This window comes from Engraulis encrasicolus, chromosome 4 (genome assembly GCF_034702125.1).
Source record: "Engraulis encrasicolus isolate BLACKSEA-1 chromosome 4, IST_EnEncr_1.0, whole genome shotgun sequence".
Taxonomy (NCBI): domain Eukaryota; kingdom Metazoa; phylum Chordata; class Actinopteri; order Clupeiformes; family Engraulidae; genus Engraulis; species Engraulis encrasicolus.
Window position 1 is genome coordinate 3,424,568 of NC_085860.1, and position 22,933 is coordinate 3,447,500.

Consider the following 22,933-nt stretch of genomic DNA (forward strand, 5'->3'; position numbering starts at 1 on the left):
GTGCCATGGTGGTTGTTAGTCATTGTGACACACTGTCTCAACACAGCATGGTGGCTGCTCTCATCTTTGTAACACTGCACCACACATCATGTTGGTTGCTCAAATAACCTCTAAAACCAGAAGTGTTAGCATGTTGACAGACTGTGGTGTGTGCTGTGACTGCAACTGTGTGAGGATCGGGCTACACTGAGACTTTGAATTGGCAAGTTGTCCCCCAATGATCATGAAATAATTCCGGTGGGCAAACCTACAACCTCTAATTCCTACAGTCCAACTTAAGCATGTGTGCCACAATTTAATAAATTATATCATTGCCCAACACTGTTTTCATTATATTATACTGGATGGGCCCCCCTTACAGATTATTTTCCTGGACCCAGCAAAAACTGTCAGCGGCCCTGCAGCACACCGTGCTGTGTGGTAAAATGTGGAAAATGTGCCTTGTTGTGCAGTAGGGGAGAACAGGTTTGGTTTTCACAAGTTATATTATGGTTGTTGTCACACTCGTCATATCTCAGCCTCGAAAGTTCACTGATCAAGACCGCTGACACAGAAATGTTTGTAATCAGTGTCACAGCCAGGCATCTAGTAGATGGTGGAGGTAAAAATATTGTAACCTTGCGGTGAGACAAACATAATGTGTTTTTCACATGAAAATGAAAATAATGTTTTCCTTCTCATTCATTGCACTATGGGCTGAAATCAAAATCAGTGTGGCCATTTGAAAGTATAAAGAGTAAGCAACCATTTTTTATTCTTTTTTAAAACATTCTTTTCTTCTATAACATTTTAAGGAAATCCATGTGGGAGTTGTCCTCCAAAAGAGTTAAAGATGTCAGTTGGGGTTGGTTGTCACAATACTTTGCATTACTGGTGGTTTTATCTATTTTAGTTTTAAAGAGTAAAAAGGTAGTATTTAAGAGTAAAAAGGAACCAATTCAAGTTATTTGGTTATTTTAGACTGAGAGATGGGTTTTATGTCATTGAATTTGAAAAAGAAAAAACAGCCATAGCGTGCGGTGTTTAAAAAGTGGTCCTACCAGATAAACCTTGCTTTATGATAATGTATGAGCTCTGTTTAAGTTCAAATTACATTGAAATTTAAAAAAAAAATTCTCAGTACCGCAACGCGTCGCTAAATTTTGACTCTTAAAGTGTAAATATTTCATATTTTTAACAAAGAAAGAAGTCAGAATTTAGATCCATCTTATAAACGAAATAGTGACAGTGAATACATATGTAGTTTTAGGAATTAATTCGCAGAAGAGGAGAAAATATTAAGAAAAACAACTTTGGTCAACTTTGGCCAAGACCAAAATTCTCATCCTCTGCAACATTTTTTAAGCATCATTTAAAACCAAAAGGAATAGAAAAAAACAAGTAATTTTGTATGGGGGGATTCCTTTTACCATAACACCCAAGGTGGCTACCAAGATGGCTCTTCATTCTATATCTCTCTAGATAAATGTTCACAATTTGGTTGCCATCGTGCCTACACAACTTTTTGTTTCTCATTACCGATACACAAAGTTTTCATTGTTAAAATAATGTATATTTTGTTCTCTTTTGGTAGCCTAATTATTTAGTCTTTTTAAGTATTAATATAAATACTTAACAAAAGTTATCCAGACATGGTGCCCCCCACAAAGATCAAAGAATCTTAAGGTCACTCACACTCCGCAACAATTTTTCTCATAGGCCTACACCGCAATGTTTTTTCTCAGCTCTGCAATGGTTTTTCTCATACACCGCAATGGTTTCTGATACCCCACAACAGTTTTCTCATACACCGCAACAACTGAACTAAGTTGTGGTGGAAAATGCAAAATGTTCACAGAAGTGAATTAAATGACTAAAATACAATATTTCTACATTTTCCCCAACAGTTGAGGGTTAGGACACCGGGAGCCTGCCAAGGAACTAAATCAGTGCAAGATCACCACTATTCTCATTACCGCAACACGTATTTATTTGCAATTTGTTTTAATGTTGCAAGTTTGTAATTGTATTAGGATAAATAGTAGTTCTTCATATTTCATCTGTATTAAAAATCTATGTAGATACATGATGTTTTAGTTAAATAGCCTAAAAACAAGGCTCCCACTATGAAACATGTTGCGGTAATGAGAAAAATCGTAAAAATAGAAAACAATATTAAAATACAAAACACAGTATTTCTGTGTTCTATACACCTCTGAGTACTTCTGTTAGTAACATTCCTGTGAAATGCCAAAAATATGTGATTTACAAATATTTTTTCTAATTTTGGTGCACTGGCCGATTAAAATGACACTAAATGTTCAGAAAAAAATATGATTTCATGACAATTTTTTTTTTCAACTATTTCAGTCCTCCATCTTGCAAAACCAAGAGGGAAATTGAATTTAAATGTCTTTTCAAAATGTTGAGGTTTGGTCCATTTGAAACATGGTTTTCGTGAGGATCACCCATAGATTGTAGAATACATAGGGGCCTACTCGTATTCATCTGACTCCCCGCTGCATGCGCGCGCGCAATAAACGCCTGGATAAACAGCCTTCTGTTTATTATGGGTGAATAACTGGACACTCGTAAATACATGACATATTTTTGTAGGCAATGTGTCAGGCATTTTACTGCGACGAATGGTAGGCCTAGTAGCCTACAGGTTTATTTGACTTCCTATTACTTCGTAATTCTTCGTATTTTACGTTCCATTCATCTGATAAGGACCTATGTATTTTCTCAGTGTGCATTACAATTTGTGAATGAAAGTTTGGGCTTTTTCCACACCTGCAGCAGAAATATCTGCCTGCAGCTTGAGGACGTGGCGGATCCCAACCAATTCGCTCACTCCCTTCGCAGTGAAGTGGACCAATGGTACTGTGACAATGCATGTCCACGAGGGTGGGACTTAATGAGTACCCAATGACCCTATTGGTCAACTTGTTATTACACCACAGGAAGTTGATGACTAGGTTAGGGCGGGTGACCGGAGACGCTGCAAAAGTGAAGTATTCGGCAAGGAAACCGGTGAGTAAACTGGACATTTTTTCAACAGCTGTAGGCAAGTCAAGTTTTAAAATGTACTTGTTTTTCTGTGATATCAAGGGTAGTGTGACATGCTTTTTAAAAAGTGCACGCAGAGTTTCTTGACACCTATTTTCCAACAAAACTAGCAAACAGTGTATCTGTCATTCATCATCACTGAATGATGAAGAGGTTATCATAAAGTTAGGGACCGTTAACTATTTGGGAAAAGACGACTTGCCTTTAACCTTTTCTATTCATTGATACTGAAACTGTACCTTTGGTATGTCTATTCAAAACACTTTGGAGCCGCACTTGAACTTGACACAGCTAAAGTAGGTTACATTTCTCTCGCCCGTTAAATTCCCGTGAAAATACCTCCGGGCAGTCTTACTAGCTCGCCTCAAGAGTTGCAACATCTCAATGATGTGTCAGTTTCTGTGACGCGATATAGGTCGTTATTCTGGGCGATGTGTGTGCCCTAGTGGTATTAAATTTCACTTGCATCCGTGTTCAACTTCTCTGGGGAAACAAAACCTGTTAACCCACTCGGGAGCCGAGCCCATTGTCAATGCAGATGCAACACTATAATGTAGGCCCCTGTCATGTATGCTGCTGAGGACATCTAGTATTTTTTTTATGGAAGATGCCAAACTCAGTGTCTCTGATTATTACTGTGTGCCACTGGAATGTTTTCTGATGCAATTGTGTGCATTACCACTTGGAGGCAGGGTTCCTTAGTAATTATGACCATCTGCATGGCTGTTGGCAGTGTAGGCTACAGGCTGTAACTGCACCAAACATCTGTTCTCCTCTGAAGAAGTCTTCAGAGTTCCTCTCTGATGTTATTATTATGTTGTGACTATGTGGCGTCTGTCCGCGTTTCTCCCTCAGGGCCCTGTGAGTGCGTTTTGAAGTCATGGAGCGGTGTGTGCTGCTGCTGGTGTTGCTTGGGGTGTGTTGTGTGGCGTTGGCCAGAGGAAAGCCCATGGAGAAGAAGGATCGTGTGCATCACGACACGCCGCTTAGCAACCTGGAGCATGACGACGGAGAGAACTTCGACTATGACCACGAAGCCTTCCTCGGACAGGAGGAAGCCAAGACTTTCGACCAACTTACGCCCGAGGAGAGCAAAGAGAGACTCGGGTACACACACACACACACACACACACACACACACACACACACACACACACACACACACACACACACACACACACACATTAGCTGATGTACATTCTCTTAAAAGGCATAGAATGGCTATGCGGTCAAACCACAGAGGAATAACCTAGAGATATTGTCCTCATACAGTAGGCCTATGCGCAAAGTAGTACAATCACGGTCACGGCCACACGCATTGAAAGCTGGCAGGAAGAGGCCTCGGACTTTCAATTGTGACCAAAAGACACACACACACACACACACACACACACACACACACACAAAGGGCACAGCAGTTCCAAACTGAATTTGCTGCGAAGATCAGCAGTAATGCCCTCACTAATATTTTATCTCCTTCCTTTCCTGACTTTTCCTTCCGGCCATTTTCCTGTTTCCCTTTCTCCCCTGTCTCTATCTCTGTCTAGCTGCCTTTCTTCCTGTATTTTTCTCTTCTTTTTTTCATTTCCTGAATCTCCCCCCCTCCCTTGCCCGATGCAGTCTGTCTGTATTTCCTGCATTCTTTCTTGTATTTCATTCCTCCTGTATTTCTCTCTGTGTATCTCCTGTGTCATCCCCTTGTCATCCATTCATTCGTTTGTTTATTTACACTCTCTCTCTCTCTCTCTCTCTCTCTCTCTCTCTCTCTCTCTCTCTCTCTCTCTCTATCTCTATCTCTCAGTATGATTGTGGACCGTATGGATGAGGACCACGATGGCTTTGTGTCGATGGAGGAGATGAAGCGCTGGATCAAGCACGCCCAGAAGCGCTGGATCTACCAGGACGTGGACCGCCAGTGGCAGGGTCATGATGTTAACGGGGACAGCTACGTCTCCTGGGAGGAGTACCGCAACGCCACCTATGGATACATCATGGGTACGTATGGTACGGCAGGGGCAGTCGTGGACTAATAGCTTGTTAGGGCAGTGGTCTTAAGATGAGAAGGTTGCAGGTAGGGGTGGGCGATATGGCAAAAATGTTGTATCACGATATTTTAACATGAAATCACGATTTCGATATTTTATCACGATCTTCCATCCAAAAAAATAAAAACAACAAAAAATAACTTTCATATACTTGCAATTTGTAATTTGCAGTCAATAAAATGTCAACACACTGATGATACTCTCATAAAGTGTACAATTGGAATACAATAATGTAAAGAATAAAGTGAAGACAACAACACAAGTGAGAAAACGTCACTCTGATACTGATAATAAACATCCTCACTGCAAGACGATCTATACGATTTCTCCACTTTGGCAGATTCGAGACGATATTTTACTCAATATCGCGATTCACGATATAATATTGTCATATCGCCCACCCCTAGTTGCAGGTTTGAATCCCACCCTGGCCTCTCCTTACTCTCTACCCAAAGTGCATCCATGGCTGAAGTGCCATTGAACAAGGCCCCTAACCCCATGTTGCCCTTGGGACTGTAGCCAATACCCTGCATTGGATAAAAACGTCAGATAAGTGTAATGCAATGTTATTTACTGGGAGTATGGCTGTGGTATTAAATCAGTTATGTAGTTCTCTCATATGACCTAAGTCACTCAGGCACCATGCCAAGCTTTGTTTGAATATGTGCTGATGAAGTCCTATATTTACATGCAGAATGAAATGCATTTGTTTTGTGTTTGCATGGAAATGCAAACGTGTGTGTAAATGAGTTTACCTTGTCATGCATCTTGACTCGGTATGTGCCTGTATCTGAGCCTCCACATTTGTTCATCATTGTAACGGTGTGTGTGTGTGTGTGTGTGTGTGTGTGTGTGTGCGCGTGTGTGTGTGTGTGTGTGTGTGTGTGTGTGTGTGTGTGTGTGTGTGTGTGTGTGTGTGTGTGTGTGTGTGTGTGTGTGTGTGTGTGTGTGTGTGCGTAGATGAGCCAGACTCGGAGGATGGCATCAGCTACAGGCAGATGATGGAGCGAGATGAGCGGCGTTTCAAGATGGCCGACTCCAACAAGGATGGACATGCGGATAAGGAGGAGTTCACCGCCTTCCTCCACCCCGAGGAGTACGACTACATGAAGGACATCGTCGTCATCGTGAGTCTATACACACACACATACACACACTTGTCATCATCATCACGAGTTAATGGTTTCTATCTTAATAAAACACACAGTCACTTCTTGTGAGAGTTTTTATGTCTGCATACCAACAGTATGTGAATAATTGTATTCATTGTTCAGTTTCTGCTCTCTTACTGACTGATGCACATGCTCGAGCTAATATACACCCATACTTCCACACTGAACCGAGTTGAACTCACACCTCCACAGCTCTCATAAGCAATGATGTCTTCCACATGGACCATTCAGTTGCACACTTGTTTTAGTGTCGACTTCCACACTTTGTGGAAAGGCTGCACTACAACACTTAGACGATTAATTTCCATTTGGAATGGTCAAAATATGAATTATTGTTTGTCATGTGTTTTGCGCAGGAGACAATGGAGGATATTGACAAGAATGGAGACGGCCTCATCGATCTGAATGAGTACATTGGTGAGTCTGAGCGTGTGCCTTTTGTGTATGCATGTGCACATGGACTCTGCCCATGATATTCTGTCAGCGTGAATGTACTGTATGTCCTTCTTTATGATTCTTATGTGGAAATATTGGCAATACATATTTAGTTTATCTTTGTGTTACTTGTGTGTGTGTGTGTGTGTGTGTGTGTGTGTGTGTGTGTGTGTGTGTGTGTGTGTGTGTGTGTGTGTGTGTGTGTGTGTGTGTGTCGCTCAGGTGACATGTACAACACGGACGGTGATAAGGCCGATGAGCCAGAGTGGGTCCGCACAGAGCGGGAGCAGTTCACCGAGTTCCGTGACAAAAACAAGGACGGCCACATGGACCTCACAGAGACGCGCGACTGGATCTTGCCCGAAGACTACGACCACGCAGAGGCCGAGGCCAAACACCTGGTGTACGAGTCTGACACCAACCAGGTATGTGTCTGAGGGTGGGTGTGTGTGTGGGTGTGTGGGTGGGCGGGAGTGGGTCTGTCGGTGTGTGCTAGTATGTACAGTTTACCAAGTCAGGCTCAGATCACTTGTGAATGTGTATGTGCATCATCTTATCGAGTGTCCATATCGGACGCAAATTAGTTGTGCATGTGTGTGTGTGCACACATGCTCAACAGCATGTCTAATAGCGTGCGTGCCCCTTAGTGTCTGATAAACGAGTTCAACACATAACAGATCTGACTGGAGTCCTAATCAGTTGCCAATCGAGGAGGTGTGCATGCGTGCAGCTACTGTATGTGTCTGGTATAAAATATGAGGTGTGCGTGTGTGTACTTATCGTTTGGCAGTAGATCAATGTTAATCACTAGATCAATGTTTATTCTCACTAATCCATTTGGTCACTCACTGGCTTGTTTGTGTCCAGGATGGGCAGGTCAGGGGCCTATACTACACATGTGGATCAGGACAAGTTAAGGTTAAGTTAATAGGTAAATCATCTAATAGAAGAGCCTGGAGTCCTCATTTTCTTAAGAAAAGCTCTTATATTAGATTATTTACCTCTTAATTTAACCTTAACTTATCCTCAACCAGCTTTGTAGTATAGGGCCCAGATCTGGTATGACATATGATGCGATCTGCATGTGGTTCTAGATCAGTAGTTGATCAACCGCTTAATCGCCCACTGGTTTGTTTGTGTCTGTGCTTTTTGTAATTTCTTGACCAGTGATCTTTGATGAACCTGTTTGTTCATTTGTTCATTTACTCACCTGTGTTTATTTGTTTGTTTGTTTGTGTCCAGGATGGGCGTTTGACCAAGGATGAGATTGTGGACAAGTATGACTTGTTTGTGGGGAGCCAGGCCACAGACTTTGGGGAGGCTTTGGCCAGACATGATGAGTTCTAGACACACGTATATCTGTCCAGAAAAACACTGTGTGTAGGTTTGTATGAGTGTGTGTTGTTTACTGAGCACCTGTGAGATTTTTTATTTTATATATCAAGTTTGATAATTGTGCGTGCGTGCGTGTGTGTGTGTCTGTGTGCCAGTCACTTTTTTTGATTGTGTGCGCGCGTGTGAATGTATGCAAGAGTGTGTGTGTGTGTGTGTGTGTGTGTGTGTGTGTGTGTGTGTGTGTGTGTGTGTGTGTGTGTGTGTGTGTGTGTGTGTGTGTGTGTGTGTGTGTGTGTGTGTGTGTGTGTGTGTGTGTGTGTCTGCGTGCGTCTGCGTGCGTGTGTCTGTATATAAGTGTGTTTGCCAGTGAATGCATGTGAAGCTGCAGGGAGGACCTCATGGATATTGCTAAGAACTGATCTCACTACCACACTGACTGCACCCCAGTCTACCTTCCTATCCCCAGCGGTCACTCGGCCACCACACCGCCCTCTCATGACAAACTATGGCGCAGTATAAGGCCTTCATCAACATGAGCATGACATGGTGCTGTATAAGACCTGTTCTAAGCATCCATAAGGCCATGTCTAACCATGACACTGCTCTGCATAAGGCCTTAATAAACACAAGGCCCTGAAGAGCCCTGAAGCTTGATTTGATAGGGGGGGTGTTTCTATGTGGTTATTTTCTTACTATTTGAATTGTGTTCAAAATCATGTTATTTAAGGATTGAAGGTGTAAGTTGGCTACAAGTATAGCAGCTGACTGAAGATGTGACGTGATGAAATGTTGCAAGCTGCCTCTGTGTCACCAAAAATCACTACAGCGCTGGATTTACCAAACTAGTCTTTTTTACCTTCCAATATGCAATATATTATATATTATAATATTACTGTATCTACAACATGTAATGTTATGTTGAATATGGTTATTAATGGCAATGTTGTTAATTGTAACATGCGTGTAGTGATATGGTTATTGCAATATGTGAATTTCAAATGAATAGCCATGGTGAAGAACAGCACTAGTGTGGTAGCTGTGACGGGGTCAGGGGTGTTTAGCCGTGTGTGGCCCAGGTGAATGATCTTAGGGGTTTGTATGCACTGTTCACCTTTTCCTTTGGATTGTTTGTGTGGACTTATGTTTGTAGGTTATTGTTTTTGTTTTTTTCTTGACGTCATTGCAGCATTGTTTGATCCCTTTCACCATGGACACATATTTTTCTTCAGCAAAGGGTATCCAATCTTTTGTGCCTCTATTTAGTAAATTGCTATCTCTATTTTTTTGTCTTTTGTACTATTCTGTTTTATCTTTATGTTTCGCTGAATGTGTGTATGCCACTACAGGTATCCCTTATATAGTAGGGCGCTTAGCTATTATTTAACGTCGCAATCACGCCAGCAAGCCATTTTTTTCCCCACAGTCCATTATTTACTGTTTTACTGCACCAGTGCGGTTTAATATTGAAGCACTAGTGATCAGCGTAGGGCTTATTAATCTCAGACAGACTGTTTTTGATAAACTTTGCCCGAACGTTTGCCTTGTGACTTGCCGTTTGAAAACAAGCCCTTCTACATGTGTCTGTGTGTTTTTCTAGTGTTGAATCATGGGAGAAGACTTTTGTGCATATTTTCACTTTTATGAAGTTGTCTTTTTGTTTCTGTATTTTAAATGAAGGGCTACGTTTTTATGTATGAGTGGCTGTATGTGTGTATCTGGGGGTGTTGTAGGGCACAGATACCACTCTGTACCGCCTGCTCTTTCATTCGGTCCAATGAGGGGTCCTTTGCAATATCATGACTCAAGTCCTCGGCTTCTGCTTGTGGCCCCGCACTTCACATGACGCCCCACCTCCATGTAGAAAACAATGAAGTTTCCCCTCTGTCATCCCAGCCACAACAACTTTTGGGTACTTTTCCCATTCGACGTCGTGATTACAAATGAGAGAAGTATCTTTCAATTATAGCCTAGTGAACTAGCTCCACCCGCCAACGACCAAAATTATGTTTTGTCTGCGAGTGGGTCTATCCTTCGACAATAACCCATGCCCTAAAACTGGCAGACCAAACACAATGCAGGAGATTTGTTTTGAATCTTTGGATTCAAAGCAGGCAGGGTTATGAGGGAGTGACGACAAAGTATTGGCCAATAGGCACAGACACAGTTTGAAAAAGAACGGAAGATTGTTGATGGGAACAACCCGATGTCTCATTGATCTGGGCCAGACTAAATATTTGCTTTTGATCTCACATTTAGTCTGGTTTGCCAGGCTGTTTCAATTGGGTTTTTTTTGCGAGATACTGAATTGAACATCTGTCGCCGCCAATGACGTCTTGTGGCGTCATCATGAGGCCACATGCACTTGGGGAGGACGGGAGTTAGTATATTGGAAAGCACCGTAAGAGACCTTGTTCCAGTGTGTCAGGTAGATGGTTTGAAAGACACGCCCAGGGTTTTTGTTTGGTTAGGAGAATGGGATGACCTGAATCTTCCTATGCTACTTGGCCTGAATGACTATTCTCTGGGCTGTCACTAAGACATGTACCTGGAACACTGCCTTGGTGTATGAGGAAGCTATGGATTATTACAGGAAGAATAGGCTGGATGTGACTGCAAAAAGTAACTTTTGTGATGGATGATAAGTTTGTGAGGCTTTTCGAGGCCTCCTCCAAAGCTCCGTCCTGCACACATACAATAAATAATTTTAACGGTCCACCTGTATTTGTGTTCTCATTATAAACACTTAACCTGAAATCAATGAGAAGTAACCTTGAACATGTACTGTATCACTTCTAATGTATTTGCTGTACCAAGCTCTATCACAAATGCTGTTGAGTTTTACGCAGGAGACCAGATTTTGTGTGAGGCCTACTTGTAACCAGATACTAGCCACTGTTAGGTTCATATGTTATGTACCACAATATATACAGGAATTGATGGCTTTTTTTGCAATTGTGTACATCTCAATTATACTTCACCTCACTTTCCAAAACTGTGAAAATACATCCATCAAACACCCTGCAAACATTTTGAATGGTTTCCATGTTGCTTGTATTTGCTATTTATTAGCTCTTGCAATGAAACTTCACATACTCATACAATTACATTTTCTGACTTTTTGTGGATGACATCTTTTTCTCCAACAGGAAGCAAGTTAATTACCATATAGTATAGATATATATATAAGTGGATACTATTTAAAACAAGAGAATAGCAGCTATAGAAGAATCATATGTTACGCACATTTCATAAGAAATGAAACAGTATACACAAAATGTTTTATGCACAGATTGTGCATTCATTCTTGGGATTAATACCATGATTTGATACAAATCAACTTCAAAACAAAAGTGCCTTAAAGAAGAGATGACTACAATACAAATGCTTTTTCAAAGTCAAAAATATTATTTACTAGGGTGGAAAAAAGTATGACGTGATCATAAATAAGTAAATGTCCAATGTTGAAAAATTGACCATTTTCATTGGGTTTTCCAGTATTCCATGTTGGTTTTGTCATCAGTCTTGCTGACAGTCAGATGGCATCAGATATGTCCAGAATAGATCATTTAAAAAAAATCTTCTGTCAAGCTGTGAGATGATGATGTAAGTCCTCCATGGTGTGGGTCTCTCTAGACTGGTCTTCTATGGTTGTCTTCAGTATGTGGATCCTGGTAGGCTGGTCTTCTAGGTTCACCTTCAGTTTGTGGATCCTCTATGCTGGTCATCGGTGGTCATCTTCAGCTTCAATGGTTCTCGTCATCAGGGTCCGCATCATGACTTGGTTCTGGTCTTTAGTCCCGCATAGCACCAACAGGGAACAACTGCAGAAAAAGACAGATCATACACAGAGAGGGAGGGGCGCAGAGCTTGGGTAGAACACATTTGAGTAAAATGGGGCATTAGCCAATGAGAACCATTCACCAATCCCCACTGAATTTCATTTCAGAGTTGGGTTGCTGAAAGGTTTTTTGGCTTTTCATAGAAAGCACCTACACAACTGCAGAGCAGGGATGGAAATAAGCACCCATCCACCTTAAACACCCGTCACCTTGACCCGTGAATTTTTTCTACAGGCACCCGGGTTAATGCGGAATTATACGCAGCATCCAACATCAAAGCAAATTGGTAATGAAAAGAGTTCTCGGCATCACAATAACTGGATTTATGACCTCTGAAACAAAAGTATTGATCAGAAAATGATCGTACTTGGCATTACAATGTTTGTAACGGTTGAATATGAACTAGTAAAAATGGTGACTGGTAAAAATTGTGAGTGACTGGTAGATTTTAGAATCTACCTGCCACAGTGACTGGTGGGGAAAAATGTTAAGTTTCCCCCCTGCTGCAGAGAAACACTGAGTGCGTATACATGCAGTTCAGTATCCCGAATATGATCGGGATATTATGTATCCCGAATTTGCGTTTGCGCATATAAACACTTCAGTATCCCGAATAAGCCCTTATTCGGGATACTGAGACATCGGGATATGCTAGGTGGAGTTCTCCGAAAGAAGCCGGGATACTGATGCACAGAGATGGGACCAAGTCACTAATTTGCAAGTCGCAAGTAAGTCTCAAGTCCTTCCAATCAAGTCCGAGTCAAGTCACAAGTTACGACACATTTGACCAAGTCAAGTCCAAGTCCAAGTCGTGCCAAAGCCAAGTCAAGTCAAGTCCAAGTCCAAGTCGTGCCAAAGCCAAGTCAAGTCCAAGTCCAAGTCTTATTTTTTTCCAAGTCATTAACAAGTCACCTTGTATTCTATGTGCAATATTGACAATTACCTTTGGTCATAAATTCATTACCTCTCAGGGCCGGTTTTAAGCATAGGCCGGCTAGGCGGTCGCCTAGAGCGCCATGTGAAGAAGGAGCGCCGAAATGGCGCTCTCCGATGCGTAAATTTGCGCTATGGAGGTTTTTTTTATGAAGTCGCAATCAACAAAGCGCAGTGAAAGCGCTCCTCACGGCAAAACGCCCCTCAGCCAATAGTAATATCGCTTTCAACTGTCTCTGGGAAGTCTGTGAACCAATAAACAGACAGTCCTGAGAAAGGGGGCGGGATGAGTGACAGCGTGCGATGTATTTTGAATTTGGAGACTCACACTCGAGAGACAGAGGGAAGCGCTGACAGAGCAGTGCTGCTCTGCTGGGTGGAGAATTGTTATGTTCTCATTAAACCAGTCATTGCATGATGCAGAACTCAAACTCGCCTAGGGCACCAAATAAGCCAGAACCGACCCTGTTACCTCTCCACACTGCTTTGCATGTCCCCCTTCGCCAGTCATGTCCCGGAAATCGACCATGGTATACTATGATTTCAGTTTTTTGAGCATGGTTCGGCATTGGTTTTTGGTTTTACTAGGTTTAACTATAAATTGAACCATGGTTTTACTCTGAAAACTAACCATTGTTTTACCACGGTTTATAATTATTCATTAAATTACTTTTATCTTTTATCCAACGCATATATTGGTGACAGTCCTTTGAGCAATATGGGGTTAGGTGCCTTGCTCAAGGGCACTTCAGTCATGGATGGAGATGTAGGAAGAGGTGGGCTTAAGGGTGGGATTCAAACCTGCAACTCTGTGATCTCCAGCCCAACTCCCTAACCATTACAGCACGGCTGCAGACAAGCTTTCATGTTTGTTTGGGTGACCATGCAACCCACAATTGATCATATATATTTTTTAGCATGGTTTTTGACTATGGTTGAAGGTAAATCATTTATTTTTTTCTTTCTTTCATGCATTTTTTTCACACACAAAATGCAAAAAAATATATATATTCATTGACTTGGAGCACAATTGCAAGTCATTGCAAGCTAAAACTGTCAAGTCGAGTCAAGTCTCAAGTCAATAGCGTACAAGTCGAGTCAAGTCACAAGTCACTCCTAATATTGGCAAGTCAAGTCTCAAGTCGAGTCATTTGTGACTCAAGTCACAAGTCAGTCCGAGTCACAAGTCACAAGTCCACATCTCTGCTGATGCATGTATACACCTTATCCCGAATACAGGGGCTTCCCATGGAACGCTGTTGCTGGTATCCAGGCTACACGCATTTGAAGAGAATTCTATAACGGCCAAGAATGTAGACTGGGATATAACGTTCTGTGCCCATATAAACACATTATCCTGAATATGATCATAACCGGGATATGCCTCATATTCGGGATACTGAACTGCATGTAAACGCACTCATTGTGCTTCTTATGCACTGCACTACTAAATTGAAACCAAAAGGTTAACTCACCCGAAAAACAATCCCCCAAGTAACATTAATAACCAAACCCTACTTAATATGAAATAAAAGACCAGTACACCCGACTACTCATTACAATCTGAATGCTGAAAAAAAAGAATCCAACTTTACTAAACATTGTAAACAACCCAGGCTATACTTAAAGGACAAGTGCACTACTTTGAACATTAACCCCCTTTTTTTACTTGTCTGCAATGTTTTAGAGTCCCCCTCACCGTTTACTTCATGTTTGCTGCGGTCTCTGTTATTTGGCTACTTTGGATTTTGTCTCAACTAGATTTAGAATGGCCATCTATGGAAATCTATTCTTAAAACCACACCAACATTTTTTTTTTCTAAGAATACCGGTATGCAACTCATTAAGTGTTCAGGGGTAACAATTTTCATAGTAAAACATGGCGTTTGTGATGTTTTACATATGTAGCATTAAGTAAACACATTATTTTCTTTCATTCACAAAATGGGAAATAAATGACAGAAGCCGTACTTCCCCTTCACATTTCGTAGGGAATGCCAGTGAACACCCCCATCACCCAGTGAGATGCATACTTTGAAAACAAATGTTTAAAAAAAACAAAGAAAAAAAACAATGAGAGGGGATGCAATAGAACATTGCAGAGAAGTACTAAAATGGGCTTAATGTTCAAAATAGTGTGCTTGTCCTTTAACATAAGAAATCACTACAAGGAAACCCGGATACATGCAAAAACCATACACTAAAAAAATAGACCCTAAAATTGCTATAAGATATCCACATTTACAGCAAATAAACCCTCAAATACTCAATTATACTCAATAAGACCTTAAAAAAAGTTCCAACCCTTATGGATTAAACATAATCAAACCCTTCTACTGTAAACATTAACCCTCAATCAAAACTACAGCTAATCCATCCACTAACCCACTAAACATGAGAGCACTAACCGTTCAAAATAACCGTCCATTATACTACAACGAATTAACTTAACTAAGTACTAAACCTTGGTAGATGAAAGCTATAAACTAGTTCAAATCCAGACTATACCATAGAAAAACAAATGCCCTAACCCTCTGAAACACTAAAAACTAAATGCCCATATTAATCATAGAACCAAAAACTAAAAGCAAAACCCTCATTCTTACACCTAAACCCTACCTTACTACGCAATTACTTGACCCATTTATACTAAATACTAGACTGAAACGCTTCTACGTGTTAAGAAACTAAACCCATACAGTAGTAAGTACTAAGTTTTGCTCACTAAAATCTAAACCCCACTAAGCCTAAGTAACTAAACCCTTCATAACGGAAACTAAAGAGGGAAAGGGATATTAGCCAGACGGCATCACGCTCAGCAGCTGGTCGATGCGGCGCTCCAGGCTGCTGAAGACCCTCTGGGCCAGGTGCTGGGGCTGGTGGTACGATGACACGTCCAGGGACAGGATCTCCAACACGAAGGAGATTGCCTCAGACTAGGATCGAAACAATAAAGTCAATGTAGATAAAGTAAAACGACTCATTTAATCAAACAGGCTACATGCACTTAGGTACGATGTCAGAAAGGTGACGAGTGGTGAGAAGGGTGGTTACCTGCAGGAGCTCCCAGCACTGGGCTGCCTGGGGTGGCCACGCCTCAGAGGGCAGGAGGGACTGGACCACTGTCGCCAGATGATCCAGGAACCCGTCCTGTGCCTGCTGCAGGAGAAACAACAACAAAGGCTGGAGTCAGTCGGATGAACCACTTAGTAAATATACATGTATGTATATATCAATAACCAACAGAAAGATCTGCCATGACGTACAGGGACCAGCCGCACATACGCCAACTCTAGGTTTCTGAACAGCAGCAGCTCGAAGACCACATCCAGGAGGTTGAACTGGTGGATCTAGAATCAAAAAGATATGATGCAGATTATTTGCAATTTACATAATCTTAGACTGTGGAATTGTGAGCCAGTGTTTGAAAAAAACGTTTGACGTACCCCAACCTCCAGGAGCTCAGTGGTGATGGTGGGAGTCTGTGTCTGGGCGAAGGCCACCACCTCGTCAAAGGCCTGCTGAGTTGCACCAGCATCCTGAAGACAGATAGAGTAAAGCAGAACAGAGGGGACTTCTGTTTAAAGACTGTTACTTGACATTCACGTCTGTTGTGGTTGTCATCCAAGCTAAATGAGTTGACTCTTCAACTCCAAAATCAGTTAAATCTAGTCCCATGACATTACATCCTCCCTGAAATAATTACCTTTCCATTGAGGGTGGCCAAGTTCTTCACAAGCATGGACCCTGTCACAGCGATGAAGTTGGCTGTCTCTGGCTGCTCAAGCAAGACCTACACAAAACAAAAAAAATTCAGTGTCATCGTCATCTCTGACAATAATTTCTCTTGGACATTTCAGACTATTGACTGTTGTACTCACAGCGAAGGCGTCCCTCAGTCCAGCAAGCCTCAGGGGGAAGTCCCCCAGACCGGTGGACTGGAAGAAGTAGCTATGGAGGGGCGACAGAATGTTTTGGTGAGATTAATAAATGGTGTTTTAGTTAATGATACATAACAGTCACCACACAGTCATTGAAGCCATTTCTTTCTGTCTTTTACAAAATTCAAGACCCCCATACTTACTACACAGAGGGAACCTGGCTAGCAACGGAAGCAGCAGCAGAGAGAGCACCAGAGCAACCAGCAGCATCGTCGAATCCAGGGGCCGTAGAGTTGTCAGCAGCAGCAGCATCAGTACCAGCAGCAGCATCAGCATCAGCAGCGTGAGGACCAGGAGCAGGAGAGCGGACAGCAGCAGCGTCCTCCAATCCATCAGCAGCGTCGAATCCAGTGTCCAATCCAACGGCGTCATCAGCAGCGTCGAATCCAGCGTCATCATCAGCAGCGTCGTCATCAGCAGCGTCGTCATCAGCAGCGTCGAATCCAGCGTCGTCATCAGCAACGTCGAATCCAGCGTCAGCATCAGCAGCGTCGTCATCAGCAGAGTCGTCATCAGCAGCGTTATCGAATCCAGCGTTGTCACCATCAGCGTCGAACCAATCAGCGTCGTTGAACCCATCAGCGCCAGGATCAGGACCAGGAGAGTCATCACCAGGATACCAGTCGATTTCCAAGAGGCCAGCAGAGTCGTCATCAGGGTCCGGCTGAGGAGTGAAGAACTGGTCCAGGGGCATCCGGAGAGTGTCGGTCCTCTCCAGGCGAGTCCAGGTTCCAGCAGCGTCCATGGACAGACCCCTGCAGCTGGTCGATGTCTCGCCGTACTGTTGTACACATCCATGGTATAATACAAGGGCATAATATTGTTATTATTATTTTTTTTTTGTAAACATCCATAAGTCATAAATTCCATACAATAAATAATTTGAAGTTATCAAGAGTCAATACCAGGAGTCCTCCTATGTCCATAACTGTGGTCATCTGTGTGTGGATGTGTGAGTACACCGCAGTGATGCTCCCACAGTACCACTACAAGGACAATAAACACAAACAACAAATGCTTAGGATCTGCTAGAATGCTACTCATACAGTGCAGGATGTGTAGGTAATGTGTTCAGATCTGCTGCTCTCTCCAGCAAAAGTGCATGTATCTCAATGTACCTCAATGTGAGTGAGCAGCTCTCCGTTGGCGTAGGGCATGAATCCCTGAAATAAAGCAAAACAGCTGAGCATCAATGGAACAAGGGTAGATATGACAACTGCAGGATCGACATGACAGCTATACAACAACAACTACTACTACTACTACTAATAACACTAATATAATAATGATTTTATATGTAAAGCACATATTCATACATAACATGTAACTCAAAGTGCGCCAACAATAAAACAAATCCCAGTCGAATTAAAAACAGGATTAAAACGGTACCCATCAAACTGGCCACAATGAAAAACACCCTATTTGCAAAAGATAATAATTAAGTCCAAGTAAGCACACAAAAAGAAAGAAACCATAGCCTTTTGTATTATACTATGTACTTAAAATCCAAGCATTCCATGTCTTAATACATAAATAGTAGTAGTAGTACAACTTTATTGTCTCCATGGGGCAATCGTGTGTGCCGTACAAACGCTGGCACCACACGAAAGACACAAACAGGCATAACAGACAGCAACAAACAGAGGGAAGGAAAAAAAAGAGAATGTCTTGGCTAGACAGAATACCTCTGCTGTCTCTTGGGAACAGTTGTTGATGAGGTACCAGTACTGCCTGAGGTACGGACCCTCACGCCTCTCCTCACACCTGAGCTTCACCTCCACCCACTACAACACACATGCAGACACAAGCAAGCAGAGCCAGAAATCCCAGGTTAGGAAAGCAAAATCCCTGATACATGTATGTTCTTGACAGTTATATTCAACCAGGTAAGATTAGCTACCTAAATCATCACAGCCTTGGAGAATGACTTACCATACTATAAAGTATATCTAAAAAGAAAAATGATGTCTCACCATCTGGCCGTTGCGGAAGAACTCTGAATACTCAAAAGCTGTCGTCTGGTTCATGTTCTGGACTGTCCAGTCGGCGTCTGCAATTATATTACACAAAAACAGATGAAGTAAAAATGGATATAGCCTCAAAAACAACCCCATAATCTAAAAAACAATATAGCCTCAAAAACAACCCCATAATCTAAAAAACAATGACAAGGCGAAAAATTGGATGTATTGATGAAAATGGCCATACCTGGAACAGCACCAGTTGTCCTCTGGACAGATGCTGATATGTGAATGTAAAAAGGGAGAGGTTTTATATCTAGGTCCACTGTGCACATGAACAGTTTTTATTTTATTTTTAATTATCATGATTTTAAGGTATGGTGTCTGTTAATGCCATTAATTTAATGGCAGTATCTGGCAAACTCTCACCTCCTGGTAGCTCAGCATCAAGCCAATGGGTCGCTGCAAGACAATGACAAAAAAAACCCTGTAAGATGATTTTTGTAAAGAAGCCTTTTGGGGGTATGAATCATACCGTAGGATGAGGTTCTTGCATGAGGGAATAATGCCTGAAATGGCGTTTTACACTTGTCAGACAGGGTCACAATCTTACCGTCCGTGGAGTCCACCTGGGTGTCAGCCTCAGCAGTTACCCCCGCCGCCTGGACGGAGGCCTCGCTGGTTGCCCAGACAGATTGACATCCAGCTTCGGCCATTACTCTCACTGCCTGTATCCCGGCCTCAGCCGTTCCACAAGCAGCCTGAGTGCTGGCCTCGGCTGTCACCCAACCTGCCTGAGTGGTCGCCTCTGCCGTCTCGGGTCCGTCCGCCTGGGTGGCCACCTCCACGGTCGGGCACTCCGTCTGCGTCCCCATGTCCACCGTCTCCTTCACATCAGCACCTGCAAAACACCAGAGAGACCATCTCCTCTGCCGCGAGGCTCGGCGCCTGCTGCTCCGTGATGGCATTATACAGTCTAGAATAGAATTGCTGTATTAAATTAGAGCTCTAGCTAAAGGTTTGAAAAATGTCAATTTTCCAATCCGATTAAGGCTATTCTATGTCTGCCAACCTCAACTACAGTTGGCTACTAAACAAAACCAATAAATTCGAGGACCAGCCTATTAACGCTAACCAAATTAGCTTTAGGTTAGCCTACTGTACTAGAGAGATATGAATTTGAAAAATAAAGGTTACCAATCCAATTAAATATGTTTGTTAGCTAAACCAAATTAGCTTAACTGATCAGCACACGGTAGCCTAGATCTCAATAAAAAAATCTAACAACAATTATGTATTTGTATTTATACTAAATATTATTATTATTTATTAAATGAGTTAAATGTCAAACGATCAATGAGAAACCTGCCAACTACGGTAGCTAAAACAAATTAGCCTAGCTTAAATTTACTAGTCGGCACAGGCTAGAAATACTTAGCAAGGTCACAGTCGTCTGCTTTCAGAATTAACTGATCAAACTTGCAGTTACAGATTCAGAGACACTTGCGGAGCAAAGTCACAGTCGTCAGCGTATAGATAGAGAAGCTTGCGGAGCAAAGTCACAGCGGTCTGCTTTCCAGGTGTGTTCGTAAAGAACTGATCAAATGTGCACCAGACACACTTTATATACTGCCTTGCGTTCTAGTTTGAACATTCTATGATGTGTGAACAATCCATGCTTAGCTACTGTTGCTAGGGCCTAGAACAAAGTCCCCCTTTGAGCGTCATAGAGCCTGAAATACAGTAGGCTAGTGCATTTCAGTGATTCTTGAAAGTTGGGCAAAAAACATGCTATAAAAGTGATAATTCTGTTGAAAATCAATGATATTTTCATGAACAATTACAAAATAAATTACAAATGCAGCCTATAGTTATAGTTAAATAAATATTTAATTGTAATTTCATTATTCTTAGATGCGCCTAGCTGACCGTCCAACGCTTTCGTTAAAGTGTAATTCCCTCCTATGTCCACAGGGTTGCAGAGAATATCGGTCCGCCTGTTGGACTTGTTCATTGGGCCAGGCCTACTTTGTAAACCTGCTAGAGTAGCTAGGCCTACACCCTGTAAAACCTGTCCCAAGAAGAGACATCATGTCAATTGAATAAAAATTTAAAAACCTCACTGATTACGTGAAAGAACATATAAAAGTTCTACAGAACTGCAAATACTGAGTTTACTGAGTCACCACCGTCAGATATTTTTAAATAAATAAATTAGCCTACTATCAAGCACAATTGGCCCAATTCTGGCTGAATGCTGGCATCGTTTGCTGAGCTCCGGCTTAAGTGGTTTGGAGTTTCAGTAGACGGAGACTGGAATTTGGCTGGCTACAAAATCCTCTGTTTTTATTCTTGTAATTTAGTGTGTTGTGTATTCTGTTTTTCTATATGTATGTATGCTACTGGACACCTTCATTTACCTCGGGATCAATAAATTATACTCTACTCTATGTAATATTTCAAGGTACACTGTATACTGTACATACAACAGTATCTCTCCAATAAACAGTTGTTGCGGGGTGAGTGTTTTTTCAGGGGGGAACATAAATTAGCAAGAGATTTTTTTTTCTCAATGTTATGAAGATATAATTAACAAAAATGTAGGCTCTATATCATGTCACAGTTAGAAAAATGAATATATTAAGTCATTGGCTGTTTGGCACAGGGGTCACAATAGGGGCCAGCAGGAAATTTACAGTGGACCTGGCCCACTCTGGCCCCTGTTTAGAACAGCCCCTGCCACCAAAATACACTGTATTATCACCTCAGCCCACCCATCAACCACATTATAGTACTTGGTCTGGGGAACTCTTGTGGTAGTAGTCATGAGATAAACCAAGGCCTGTCTTCCCACTCTCTATTTTGTTTTAACCCCAAACAAATCTTGTATTTCATTAAAATCTGTTTCCCCCAATGCATTTCACCACAACACACACACTCATCAGTTAAACACACAGACACAGACACAGAGACAGACACAGAGACAAACACACGCGCACACACACGCGCACACACACACACACACACACACACACACACACACACACACAGACACAGACACAGAGACACACACACACACACACACACACACACACACACACACACACACACACACACCATTGCTGTCAGGTAAACCACCACATCAGGGCAAAATAAGACTGACACTTTATGTTTATTGTTCACGTACAGAAGATCATTAGCAGAAACAAAAGACTACAAAAAGTCATTATGAAAAATAAAGATGATTAAAAAGAAGATGAAACTGAAGAGGACATTACCGTAAGCATAAATAAAGTTGAGTAACACTTCACTTGATGTCAGCGTCATACGTATGACACGACAGTGTCATAACAGTATCATAGCGCACAAACATGATGTCAATGTCATGACCATTTCATGACCATTCATGACATTTGGTTATGGTAAAGACAGACCATACAACCTTTATGACATTGACATGTTTATGACTCATTCATGACTGTGTTATGACACTGTCAACCTCTGTGGTTCATTGCAAAAAAAACCAAAAAAAAACACTACGCAGTCAGTCAGGCGGTTCCTCACAACTCAGTCCGTTTCTCAACACGGATGACCTGATGTCGTTAAACTAAGGCCCCTTCCACAGCAGGATAAATACAAATTCGCCTATCCCTAGAACAATCAAACAATCTTCATCCACATAAACGTTCAACTATTTTGTAGTACTAAGGGGGCATTGGCAGGCTTATGGTGAGGTCAAGGGTGTGTTGGCATGTTTATGATGGGGTCCTGGGGGCGTTTGTTTAAAAAAAAAAAGTTGTCACTGAATGTGGTGGTCTGACCCCTGCCATCCCATGAAACGTACAGAGTGGAGTGAAGACTACCCCTACCCCTCTGCACTCAACTGCTGTACACTGCACCCAGTGAAATCAACCAGAAGGTCACCACACTAGGCAAACCTGATGACACACCGTCACACACAAAGACAGGGGAAGTGTGTGACTGACTAATGAAATAAATCCCCACATTTAATCCCAATATTTTTAACACTTCACCAATGTGAGCTCATCTACATATTTAGATGAATTAAGTGATCAAGCTTAATTTCCAGCATTCAACAATCAAATCAAATCTGAGGATTCCAGGAGGGGGGCTGTGGGGGTCCAGTCTGTGGGTAACATCATTGTACACAATAATTATTATGTCTAGTTATGCCATTACAAAGAAAACATGATAAAAAAAACA

General features: G+C 42.0%; 2 protein-coding genes across 2 annotated transcripts; one reads left to right on the forward strand and one right to left on the reverse strand.

The window, feature by feature from the left end:
• Positions 1-2,945: 2,945 nt before the first annotated feature.
• Positions 2,946-9,183, forward strand: calub (calumenin b). Its single transcript, XM_063196514.1, has 7 exons — positions 2,946-3,012; positions 3,904-4,155; positions 4,850-5,043; positions 6,054-6,220; positions 6,622-6,682; positions 6,923-7,125; positions 7,943-9,183. The coding sequence occupies exons 2-7, from the start codon at positions 3,929-3,931 to the stop codon at positions 8,045-8,047; spliced, it is 957 nt and encodes a 318-aa protein (XP_063052584.1). The 5' UTR covers positions 2,946-3,012; positions 3,904-3,928; the 3' UTR covers positions 8,048-9,183.
• Positions 9,184-11,417: 2,234 nt separating this feature from the next.
• LOC134447048 (uncharacterized) lies at positions 11,418-19,871 on the reverse strand. Its single transcript, XM_063196333.1, has 14 exons — positions 19,323-19,871; positions 19,139-19,171; positions 18,957-18,989; positions 18,722-18,798; positions 18,434-18,532; positions 17,867-17,911; positions 17,654-17,734; positions 16,892-17,529; positions 16,689-16,758; positions 16,514-16,600; positions 16,254-16,346; positions 16,074-16,157; positions 15,862-15,966; positions 11,418-15,743 (listed from the first exon to the last, which is right to left on the reverse strand). Exons 1-14 carry the CDS (start codon positions 19,675-19,677, stop codon positions 15,603-15,605), a joined length of 1,941 nt encoding a protein of 646 aa, XP_063052403.1. The 5' UTR covers positions 19,678-19,871; the 3' UTR covers positions 11,418-15,602.
• Between the last annotated feature and the right edge of the window lie 3,062 nt (positions 19,872-22,933).